The sequence below is a fragment of the Halictus rubicundus genome, chromosome 12 (assembly GCF_050948215.1).
Source record: "Halictus rubicundus isolate RS-2024b chromosome 12, iyHalRubi1_principal, whole genome shotgun sequence".
Taxonomy (NCBI): domain Eukaryota; kingdom Metazoa; phylum Arthropoda; class Insecta; order Hymenoptera; family Halictidae; genus Halictus; species Halictus rubicundus.
Window position 1 is genome coordinate 2,412,369 of NC_135160.1, and position 13,044 is coordinate 2,425,412.

General features: G+C 36.9%; 1 protein-coding gene across 5 annotated transcripts in view; it reads right to left on the reverse strand.

Moving 5' to 3' along the window:
* Nucleotides 1–1,470: 1,470 nt before the first annotated feature.
* Nucleotides 1,471–13,044, reverse strand: part of Shep (RNA binding motif single stranded interacting protein alan shepard) — a 41,727-nt gene continuing 30,153 nt past the window's right edge. For 2 of the 5 annotated variants that reach the window (XM_076797919.1, XM_076797920.1), the window contains exons 5-12: nucleotides 12,913–12,971; nucleotides 12,652–12,797; nucleotides 8,157–8,314; nucleotides 7,926–8,079; nucleotides 7,447–7,641; nucleotides 7,143–7,235; nucleotides 6,886–7,049; nucleotides 1,471–6,740 (exon numbers count right to left, since the gene is read on the reverse strand). In XM_076797919.1, coding sequence (XP_076654034.1) covers nucleotides 6,900–7,049; nucleotides 7,143–7,235; nucleotides 7,447–7,641; nucleotides 7,926–8,079; nucleotides 8,157–8,314; nucleotides 12,652–12,797; nucleotides 12,913–12,971 — 955 coding nt within the window. In that variant the 3' untranslated portion in view covers nucleotides 1,471–6,740; nucleotides 6,886–6,899. The remainder of the gene's footprint in view (nucleotides 6,741–6,885; nucleotides 7,050–7,142; nucleotides 7,236–7,446; nucleotides 7,642–7,925; nucleotides 8,080–8,156; nucleotides 8,315–12,651; nucleotides 12,798–12,912; nucleotides 12,972–13,044) is intronic. The other 3 variants (XM_076797921.1, XM_076797924.1, XM_076797923.1) reach the window with 3 other exon arrangements.

Here is a 13,044-nt window from a genome sequence, read left to right on the forward strand (position 1 = left end):
TCTTGGCGCATTGCACAAACATTGAACAGCCCAAGAAATAGCACTCAGCATTGTCAAATAAAAATTCCCACTTTTATTTCAATGATTTCTTTTGCAATGTGTTGTCAAGTTTTTAATTTACCCTCGTATTTTACATCGTTACAAAACCACCACTTAATTGACAAAAGAGAAGAGATCTAGTAATCGTTCGTACATTGTCAGCACCTAGATGTATTATTTTTCTGTTTGCTTGTTTGTTTGTTTGTTTGTCTTTCTTTCTTTGCAAAGAATTTCAAATTTATTGCGCACAAATTAAAAGCATTTACTCAAAACAGTACAAATTCTCATCAGCGCAATGTATGTTTAAAAGTACCTAAGAAAAAGACTCGTTCGTTTACGTTCTACCGTCGTATTGCCAAAAGTCGAACGTTGGCATGGTAATTCTCCGTGGTCTTCTGTCTCGCAAGAAATAATCGCTACCGTCGGTTTATAATAGAGGCGGACGCTGGATTTATTACACAATACGTTAGGATAATGTGGGGGAGGAGGGGGCTTACGATTTTAATATATATACTTACAAGGGACAATGTCGTTCAGTCTATTGCACATGCTGTACTGCTACGCGTTAGTGTACACAATAGTGATCGTTTCTTTTCTCTTCTTTTTCTCAGAAACCGTGTTGAGGAACGTGTTTCTGTTTTCGCTCGATTAATTCTTTGATCTCTCTCGCTCTCACCTCTCCTCCTTCTATCTCTTTCTCCTTCCCTCACACACGCACCACACACGCACACACACGCGCGCGCGCGTTCTTTCTCTCCCTTACTCGTTCTCACGCGCTCTTTATTTCTGTCTGAAGCCTAAATGAATATTTAAAAACGATGTTAGTCAAGATTCTATTTTCCGTTCTCGTTCGAAAAAGGCATATACAATAAGTCGCTACTTGATTCGATAGAAGGCATATTCAGTGTGAAGTCACGTGTAAATACAGTCACTGATTTTTGTACGAGATTAACGTTTTCTTTTGCAGACTTTTATATTTCGTTTATCCCTTTCTCGTGTTACGTTCAAATACGAAAACAGTGCGCTCTACAACGTTCGTTAAACAAGATCTGATATAATGGATAATAAAAAGGCATGCTTAAGATAGTAAAATGTTTTGTTATTTGGGGATTCACTCTCTGTGGACGAAGAGAGATGCAAAAGAGACATTATTCCGATATGCACCACATTGAAATCAGACCTGGGCACGGCTAGCCGAAGTTGTTGGAACGTAAAACAAAAAAAAATATATATATGTATATATATATATATATATATATATATATGTAAATATTAAAATTACTCAAGGAAAGCAACTATGCGCGTGAAACGTACGTTACACTGTAACGCGCAATCGTAAGTCGTACCTTATCGTTGCTACCAATAATTCTAGCGAAAAGATGCCTTGGTCTGACCGAACTCAGGAAAGGAAAAGAAATTGATTCGAATAAATCCCCAAAACAGATCGTTTATTGATCAAAAATAAGGGACGATAATAATTAAGAATTTGATTCTTTCACTTCGAAATATACCAAACCGTACTTGTAAGTAACTCTAGAACTGTTTGGTACACGCTCCCTAATACAAAGGTGTAGAGTGACGATTTAGAGCGTGCACACGCAGTGTGCAGTTTACAGTAACAGTGTGTCTGCAGTCTGTATCGTGTAATAGGCAGATGGTATTAAAGTACGCATTTCTAAATTATGCATACACTTGCATACCACATGCTCAATGTCACAAACACGCGCTCTCCCTTTCTCTCTCTTCCTTTCGCTCTTGGATTCACACCATTGTCACTTTCTCTCTCCCTATTTTACTCTCTTTCCCTTTTCTGTTTTTACTTGTATCATACTATTTTTTTGCTCCTTTTCCATTTATCTTTTTTAGAAGACCCTATCTAACCCCCACATTACCTCACACAAAGACTAGCGTTTTTAAACGATCCAAAATAAACTAAGGGCACTTTTAGTGGCGTATGCCCTGTTCTTATTTCAAGTTTCATGAAAAATCTAATTCTGACCGTTGTTCAACTTTGTTGTTGTTTTACTGCTTTGTCATTTATCATCGTCATTCTTCGCCATCATTATCATCATTGTCATTGTCGTTGTCGTTGTCGTCGTCACCGTCATCGTCATCGTCATCATCATCATAATCATCGTCTTCATCATCTTTTTTTTTTTTTTAATACAGCACCTATCGACTACTAAGAGTCCCTATCTTAACTAACTATGACACACTTGCCTTAATCTAGAATTTTCATTACATGCTATGCCTCGCCATCTTAAAATATCCGAACCTAGGTATTTTTTTCTTTCTTCTTCGTCGCCATTTTTCATTTTTTTTTTATCCTCCCTTAAATTGATCCTCGATCACGGATGCGACATGCACGCGCGCGTGCGAAATCGACGTTTCTCGCAACATTGTCCCGAGAATTGTTTCATTTCTCTGTGTTGTCGTTGGTCGCGCTCCGCAGTAACAGTATTGCGGTGAAGGAGACGAAACGAAACGAAACGAAACGAAACGAAAAGGGAATAGCAAAAAAATCTATTAAACAGACGGCACACGTTATTGTTCCGGAGAATTAAGTGTCTCTTCGTCTTGTCTCGCGATACGAAAGAATTCGAATCTATGCGAAGAATGTGAACGGTGGGGTTTCGGCGGTGGGGGGAGGGTAACGCAAGGAGGAATTCGATAATGAGAAGAATCAACATGAAAAATCTCTCGTTGCACCTAGAAAAGAAAAGAAAACAAAACAAAAGAAAATGGAGAAAAACCTATTGCTTAACAATGTAAAACAACATGACTTAAAACTCGATAAACCTATGGGACTGTACAAGTCGAAGTACGATGATGCGCTCGCGGCATCATCAGAGTCAAGTCGACTCCGCTTCGCTTAAGCCGATTCTCGACTAATCTTACTTTTTTTCATTTTACTTAAAAAACACCCTACGTTTTTTTTCATTTTATTCTCATCTTTCTACAGTCAGCCTACGACTACGTGTGACCGTGTGTATGTGTGTATATGTGTGTGTGTGTGTGTGTCTGTCTCCCGATCTCTGCGTGTACGCGGATGCCTGTGTTCACGTGTGACTCTATAATCTAAGAGGCTATCGCTAGAATTCTAAAGAAAGCTTACGGAAAGCAGCATTGCTTGGAAACAGAGTTCCAAAATGGTTTTCTTTTTCTTCGTAAACCACGCCCGGTCAGCCCAAGCACCCGACCCGCGGTGCGCAGCAAGCAGTCCTTACTATTTATATTACAGTAGATAATATGTTGTAGAATAATATAATATTTATTATTAATACGAATAGCCAGTCAGTCTTGACGGGTGCGAGGTGCATAGGCTGAACGGTGCCTCGCCCGGATGCGTTCAAAACATGGAGAGGCAGTTGTAACCTAGCTATCGTCTAAATTATTTACCTAAACTTAATCGCTTAATCGGTTACTTCCTATCCAAAATGATGCCTAGCCTATTCATAGTCAACACTAACTACACAACATCTCACGCTGTGTGTCCTTTTCGATCTTCCATACAATAGTTGCGCGCTCGCTCGCTCGTTCCCTATCTTCGCTTTCATTCGTCCTCTTTCTCGCTCTCAATCGCACGATCTCTCTCTCCCTCTCTCGTTCTCGTTCTTCACCGCTTCTTCTCATTTGCTTCTTTAACCTCGAAGACTATTCCCATGCTTTCGTTACGTACATTTCACTCTTCCTTTCATTCGCCCACTCTCTTTATTCCTTTCGCACCGTTATACCTTTCACTATGATTCTCTCTTCCTTTCCCCTTTTTTTCTACCCGCTCTCCGTTGCGGCTCCGTATCTGCGGGAGCTGGCGTTATTTATTTTTTTTTTTTTTTAGTCGGCCGAACCGTCGTTCTTCCGCTCGTTTAGCAACGAATGCTGCTCTCTTTTTTTGTTTGGTCGTCACAATAATAATTAGTTATTTAGTACAAGTCTATTAGTAAAATTCTTCAAAATTCACTATTAAATCACATGTGATTTTTGTTGTCAGTCGTGGTGACAATCGCTTGTGCAACAATTACACGCTTGCAAATAGTTTCTCCCTTTTGCCTCTCTACCTTTCTTCCCTTCTTTCTTCCTTCCTTTCTTTCTCTTTCTCTCTCTTTCTTTCTATCGTTTTCTCGCTCTCTTATTATTTTTTTAAATCTCCCTTAATGCATGGACTCAAATCGAGTAATAATCGGTCTCTTAAAAAATAGCTCATACCACTTTTTTCATCTTTTATCTCTTGTCATCAAATCGTGATGTACCAAAATAAACTAAATATATTATTTACTTCAAGTCTCAACAGTGTAAAAATCTTTCATACTTTAGATGACGTCAATAATAGTAATCGTTAATTATAATAATACAGCGTCATTATTGTAATATTATAATAATAGCTACGTTCGCCTCTAACTCTATCTAACTACCTGCCCGCCACTTCGAGCCCGGAGCTCGCAATATTTGGTAGAAAGCTTTCTGCTAATCGTTCCTCGACTCGATCCAAGTCAGACAACGTGAAAACTGTTGTGCCGGATATAAAAAGAAACGGGCTTAGAGGAACGCAGGAGAGGGTGGTGGTTTTTGTTTTTCGTGTTGCTCGCGAGTCGCTGCGAGATCTCGCGCAGATCAAAAAATCCTCAACTTTATCCCCCGTTCGTGCCTCGTCTGAAGAGACGAGAAATTTCTCTCTCCTTTTTTTCTTTCTTCCTCTCGCTCGTCGTTCTCCTCCAATCCCATTATCCGAATATCCTCTGGTTTTTCGTTTTTTTTTTTCATTTCTTTTTCACCCATTTAATAACGCGTTCGTTCGTTCGTTCGATATAATAAATTAATTTACACTCTATCTATTCTCGTATTCTCTCCGTCGTAACGAGCCTACTTGTTTTCTTCTTTCGTTCTCTCTCGTTCTCTCTCGTTCTCTTGCACTTCCTTCTCGAGCGGTGGTGTGTATATGCATTTCAATATCTTGTTTTACAAATCGAGAAACCGCCGTTTGATTTTCTTTATTGTTCCTAAGACTCCGCACGCAGGCCGCACAGCGTGTTTCCCGGCCCGCCTCCCAATCCCGTTAGTGGCAACTATACACATACAAAATCTATTCGAAATCCGAATAACCAAAAAACAAACGCAGTGATATTTAACTGGCTACAACGCAAAAACAATTATATTCTCTTAACTAGAAGATCAAAATTTGGCTCAAGTTTCGCAATATTACATACCGACGTAAAAATATATTATAATTATTTTTTCAGCATATCCTTCTCTAGCGGATTTGTCTGAAAAGGCACAATTCTAAAAAAAATATCTGTATTCACTGTACAATTAAAACTGATATTCGATTCGTAGTAACTGTACTCATAAATATAAATCCTCTAAAAAGTACTATGTTCCTTTCGTTCATTGTTACAATAATTACATATTATCCTGAAAAGGTTTCCTTTCCTTTTTAGAAATAAAGCTTCTCGTTTTAACTCTTATTTTCATTTCTTTTTTTCCCTTTTTTCACTAATCTTGTTTCCTTCAAGTATTCACATCTTTCTTGTGTCTATTTGAAAATATATTATTCGTCCGTGATTTAAAAAAGAGAACCGCGAACTGTACTCGTAAAAAGTAGATAAAAATCTCCGCGTGGCAATACATACATACAATATATGTGCCTGGCTTGGAATGTCTGAACAAAAACAGAAAAAAAACAAAACGAAATTGTCTGTCTGTCTGTCTATCTGTCCGTCCGTCCGTCTATCTGTCTGCTTGCCTGCCTGCCTGCCTGCCTGCCTGCTTGCCTGCCTGCCTGCCTGCCTGTTTGTTTGTTTGTGTTTGTCTGTCTGTCTCACCCTCTGTTCATTTTTTCGTCTATCCGTCAGTGTGTATGTGTATGTATGTGTGAGCGCGTGCGCGCGTGTGGTTTGCGTGGATGAGAGTGCAGTTTGTGGATGGGGTGGTTGTGTGCTGTTAAGGAAGAGTTTGTTCTCAGCATCTTCGTAGGGTAAAAAAACACTGATCGATCGCCTCTTCTTTCGCAGCTCAGCCACCGGCCAGCCAGCTGGCACAAGTCCGGTAGGTACTGATTACAATCAACTGAGAATCTGAATTTGAATGATTTTTTTTTCTTTTCTTTATCAACTCTAGCATTGGAAGTGCTTTTGTTTCTCTGTATATTATTATTAGTAGTAGTAGTATTATTATTATTATTTCTTGGGAAGAATTCTTCTTTGTATATTTTTGTGAGCAGCGTTTCTTTTATAGTTTACACTTTTTCTTTTGTTAAAATATTTATTCACACTCTCAAGCGTTCAGCTTCGACTTATCGTCTTCTTAGTAAATGTAATACCTAAAGTTAATCCTGGAAGCCTATCAGCTTGACACTAAACTGTCCGTCGCAGAATATCAATTTTTTTTGTCACTGTCGTAATGATGTGTTGGCGATTACAGCGTATGGAGCCGTGCTGGTGCCGAACAATGTAGATGACACAAGCACTCGTACCCCCTTCTTATGACAACATTCATTCTCTAATCGTTGGAAAATATTAACTACTTTCACCTATTTATCTGGTGGATAAAATGTATAAAAGATGGCTGGCAAGTCAATTATCATGAGGAAGAATCTTATCTGACTTTATGTAATGTATTTAGTCTCATCTATTCTTCATTAATATAATCCTTCGTATCAACAGGTGTTGTTCTCCTAACTTACATAACCCTCGGTGTAATCGTATCTGAAATATCACAATTACAAATTTACATAACACTGGCTCAAAATATTCATGTTTATTTCAAAATCTCTTCTATACGAGCGTGCATCGCACGAAAATGGTTATATATATATATATATATATAGATATAGACATAGATTGTTCATACCTAAAAACCATAGCCTACTTAGGCTGCTGAGCTTGGTATTGTTGATAGGAGTCATCAGGAGATGCCGCATTACTTGTCTGTTCAGAATCACCCAATGGCATGGTATGAATAATGCTAGGAGGGTAAGTAGTATAAGGATAAGGATGTGGGCTTGCTGCTATGTACTGGAAAATGCAATATTGCAATAGATGATGATTCGAAGCTAGAAACGTTACCCGGATACAAGTATGTACGAAAGAAGAAGCAAAGAGACTTACGGAACCAGTGCCAAGATGTAATGTAGACATTTGCGTTGTAATCTGAGGAATCATACCGTACTGTGGATTGCTAGGATCTGCAGATGGCATCATCTGTAACATTACATTTCCGTTAGATTCTCCGTACCGATGTGTTCCCATGATCCGAACTATTATCGTTCTTAATTGAAAGTTTTTGCATATCTCGAAAGAGATCCGTATAAACAGCCCTAATACTTCGAATACATAAGGAACACAAAAACATGGAAATATTCCGAAGGTGTAAGAAAAAGAAAAACAACGAAACATTTGTACAAAAACTCACGTCGACCTGTTGCATATGTGGAGGGGCAGTCTGCACCAAATAAGGAGTGACCCATGGGGCTCCTGGTACGCTGTAGCCAGGTAATGCTTGGCCGTAATGACGACTGTATTGCGTTAAAGTGGCTGCAGGTAGCATGTGAGTGGTTGCAACTCCATTTTGACCGACGCCGCTTGTATCGTAATTCAGTGCCATGTTCTGTGAACATACGTGTACGCGTGATATGCATAAGTATCACCTTACCGTAATTCTCTGTACTCTATACGCACACATATACAACACAGGTAATCCTTGTACATTATAACACGATCTTGAAATTTTTCGATTTTTATAGAGTACCTAGACGACTTCTTAAGTGCTTGAGAGTGATAACGCGTGTACTGACACTGTTATTTATATAACACTGTCTTTTTTTCTATTCTATTACAAGGGTCACCTGTGTGTAATTAAATGTTTCTTTTCGATCCAAGAAAATCATTCACCTCTCCAGTTTCTCTCCATATTGTACTTTTGTATAATGACTTTTTCTTATTACCACCATCAGCGAATTTCACCAACAAAGGGTCTTTAGCCCCTTGCAATGCCTTTCCATTAAACATCTGGATTATCTGTTCACATTTTTCTTTGGATTCCATTCTAAAGAGAAACGTACGAGTGATTTATTACTATGAGTAAATATATCAAGAACCTTATACCTAAACCCTATATCTAACCTTGCAAATCCGACACCTTTACTCTGTCCAGCAGTGTCGCGTAATATACGCGTTGAAATAACTTGCCCATACTGAGCGAGTAATGCTTCAACATCATTTTCTTTGAAGTTCAATGGTAGATTTGCAATATACAAATTGGTGGGGTCCTGCTCCTGTTGCTGAGAAGAGAGTAAAAATACTATGCAACTTATTGTAGTACATTCCTGGATATGTATAATATGTATTTATAGAAATAGAAATTTCAAAAAGGTTTCATATCTATCATTTTAACATTCATGACCGAAGTATAGGTAACGTTTGCATGTTTCTGTATAATTATGATTTGGAAATGAGTGCACAGACGATATCGCTACCATGATGAATTGGTAAATATTGGACCAAATTTTGCCCAATGTCTCGTTCACAAAATAAACTTCAGAAGTAGGTCAGGATTTTGTACATGTAATCATTTTTTTTTCTACATTAATTGGAATTGAAGTTCTTCTTTGTTATTTATCTACTTCGAATGTTAAAATGATAACTCAAAATCAAATTGTTTACCAATACGAAAATGCAAGAAACTTGAAAAACTAAAATTTACATTTTACATAGTATTTAAAAGAAATATTCCGTTAATACTTTCTGTATGTTAAAAAATTACATAAAACTACAAGGTGTGCGCTACTATAAGGACCATTAAACTATGATAATCAATGTAATCTAACTTTGAGTATACGAGTGAACAAATATTGAAAAAGTTTTATTACGAATCAAGATAATTATTATTCTTAATATTGAGAGGTTGTCATGCTTCGGGGCATTACGTTACCACATTCTGGTGGTTCTCCAAATTTGCTTTACGGATGCTTGTTTTCGAATCAAATTCAAATGTATCCTGCATTTATGTGCAAAGCATGCTCACACGTAAAATACATTGTGTTTTATTTTCTCAGGAAACTTCTGTTTACCGAATCAAGGGTAAGCGTGAATCGCAACGAGCAAACGCCATTCTCAACTACTTCTTAACTATGTCACGAACAAAGAATAGATTTAATAGAAAAATCGTTCAGTGAATATCGCCTGTGCAATCATTTCTTATTTAATAAAATCGTAAATAGTATCGTTAGGTTGTTGTTATTGACATGTAAACTTTCTCTCTCTCTCTCTCTCCCTCTCTCGCTCTCTCGCCCTTTCTTTCTTTCTTTCTTTCTTTCACTCGCTCTCTCGCTCTTTCTTTCTCTATATATGTGTTGTTTGTGAGAAATGTATCAAGTATTTGTAATTTGAAATCTTCTTCTATTACACAAACGATGCAACGATAAAAATTGAATGGAGAACATTCGCATCGTCTTTGCGCTTGTACCGTTTCTCTAGGATTCTTTGTATTTGGTTCAACGATCGTATATGCTTATGCCATAAGTCACAAGTACGTAACGCAAACCATCTAATCACGTTTTACTAGACAATATCAAGAGTAACCATTCAAAGCGGTAATATAGTTCCAATCACATATGACACGTTATTAGATACAAGCATGATAAAAAGCACAGGCATGTTCACATATATACAGTTACATTGTGAGACAGAAAATGAAAGTGAGCTAAATTATCTCACAATTATCGCAGAAAACACATTGTATGTAAGATATATGCACATACATATACATGTGTTCATGCTTAAATTTTCTTCGCATATGACTTTCACACGCAAAGAACGAAAAGGAAAATATGTATACAGATATGTGTATAGTACATACATGTACGCATATACGTATACAACATATATGTACATTAAACTCAACTCTAACTTGAATTCGATATTTATGCACCCTCAAGCATATTTTGAGATCCACCATTTCTCTCAAAAAATCAATCAACTCTACAGTTACTTGAATATACTTATACTTTACGACAATTTACTTCAATCTTGCGAATGCATTAAAACAAAAGAATAAATAATGAAAATATTATGATATAAGCCAAGCTGATGGCATTATATATGTATATATATATTTATCCAAATATTATATACATATGCACACATATGTATATGTATACGTACAAGTACAAGCACAAGTACGTATACATACGTGTGCGAGTGTGTGTGATAAAACTATAATATATCTTAATGACTTTTTATTCTCAATAAAATGATGTACATCTTGATCAAGTGCGAATGTGTATATAGGATTTTATGCAGGAGTAACAGTTTGTTTTCTAACAGAAAAGAATATGTTTACGAACGTATTACATATATATGTATGTAGGAGAATGCAAAGGCGACGGTAATAACGAACGAAACGTTAAAATTACTTCTCGTTGCAACAAAATATTTTCTTCTATTGTAAAACATATCCAACGTTCCTATATACACATCCAACTTTGCTTGGTGTGCTGGTTAAACTTTATTATTTAAGCCAAGTGTGTCAATCAGAGCCAACCAACACCCCACGAATAAGATAACACCTGATCTTCACATAGCACCACTAACTGGTAAGTAAGTACCATGTACCCTGAGGACAGTTAATAACGGGTACATTATTTAGTTGTATCATATCACATGCGACTGACATCATCACAGCTGCTGATGGCACCCCGTGCTTTTACCGCGGCCAGATTAGAGGAACCATGCTAAGTTAGTTTTCCGAGTAACAAATGTACGCGAGTAGGCAGGAGCTACTCTTCTACCACTTTGATTTTGCAATGTGCGTATATATGTAGGTAGAATAGTTGATGGAAATTCGAAAATTAAATTAAATTTAAGTCATCCCTTGTGATATTCGCAAGGGAAGAATCACAACACGGACAACTCGCGTCAAATTTCTATTGCTATACCGTAACGATGTAAAATCTGAAATCTAATGGCTCGTTAAAATTTCAACGAAACAAATTCTTGATGTATTATGATTTCAACAGTACAAGAGTGAACTGCTAATTCTTTTACATGGGCTTTTGCTTTTGCTTTTACTTTTACGGGTAGACACAGACAATAACATTAGATCGCGTACATTGGATGGTTGCTAAAGGCTGCGTTTAGTGCTGAAACGAGTGTAATTTTTCAAACATGAATTATAAACGTATTGACACAGCAGTATCAGCAGTTTGTGGCCGAGGTATAGCAACAAGCGTCGACAGTTTGGTAGGTACGTAAGGCAGAATGATAGACAGAACTGGTGAATACTAGAGATTGTCAGACAAGTGAGACAGGTTCCAATAGGATGAGTCTTGCTGTTTTTTTTTCAAAAGGTATTTTTCTTTTAATTCACTTATTTAAAAATTATGCATAATTGCCTGCTACTATATTTTCACTGTTAACAAAATATATTCTTCGGATTCGTATAAATATTCGTGTAGATAATGCGTTACGAAAGTTTACTTTTCCTTTCTCAAAAGCAATCTCATTTTCTCCACACGTTAGTATCAATGAAAATATAGCGTGTACTCGAAATTACCCCTCTAGTAATAGTACTGTTTTTCCGTGAAGGTTGCTTTAGGTTCGATTACTTGTTTACTTAATTATACTATGCAATATTGATAACTGTAACTGTAACCGTAACTGTAACTAGCCTTTCTCACTTGTCGTTACACACAAATATTGTCGATTTATTTTCAAGTAGTCCTTGCAATACTTCTAGTCTTGCTTTTATCCGATATCACTAGGCTAACAACAAATTTCCTACATAACGCAACAATTATGGAATACTAAGTAATTTTTGTCAAGATGTGATTTCTAAGCGTGTCTAGAGGGGCTGAGAGCAGAGCAATGATGCCATTGATACAATGCCATGCTTGCCTTTCTAGAGGTTTTATTTCAAAGTGGATAATTCAAAGAATTCTATACTGGACTCTTTATCGTAGAATCCACTTTTTAAATGGCAACTTTGTTTTCTCTTTTTTTATGAAACAACAAATTGTCATAACTCATGATTATAACCATTAAATTTTCATGATCAAAAGAGGCAATGAAAGATGGTAAACTATTAGAACTATCGTAATAAAGTCTGCTGAAAAATGTATCAATAAATTCGTATGAGAAAATCGGAAACGAGTTTGCACGAAACGTGTACGTTTGTACAAACGTATCGTTTCAAGACAACCATGGCATCCACTGCAATTAAACTTTCAGTACTTTCTTATCCAACTTTATATTATGAATAATCTATCAAAGTACTGCATATACTGTATGTCTGTTTGTCACAGTAGTACTGGAATAAGAATTTCTCTCAAATTAATGGCATTTAATAATTAAGTATCAGTGGGGGTATAAGGGGTATGTGAAAAAATGCAAAAACAGAAGGACCACAGATGGACATAGAACAGGGTAATAGTTTAGAGAGAAGGAAAACAAAGAAAACAAAAAACAAATACGAAAAAAGAAGTAGTAGAGATAGAGAGACAGTGAGCGAGAGAGCGAGAGAGAGAGAGAGAGAGAGAAAGAAAGAAAGAAAGAAAGAAAGAAAGGGGAAACAGAAAAAGAAAGAGAAGAAAGGTTTACTGTTACTCTGGTATTACTGTACTTGCATGCACAACCAACGTACACTGGGCAGTCTACGGAGCAACCAGATACCCACTTTCGCCATCTGCGCTTGGATGCCCTTGGCGACCAGTGCTTTCACAGCACCCTCTGCCGCCACTGGTGACTCAAAGTCTACAAATCCATAACCTGCAACACACAATTCCGATAAAAATTAACACGCAAGATACATCTGGGTCCATAAAGTTACCAAATTCCAATCTTTACAAAATCAAAACGTAGTATAATGAATTTGAAGAAGTACCTTTACATTTATTTGTGTTTTTATCCAAAATTGCCTTTGTAGAGGTGATAGTTCCATATCTGCAAAAACACAATATGTATTAGAAACAACACATTCTCCCTAGGTAGAAAAAAGTATAGTTTCTCTTTGCGT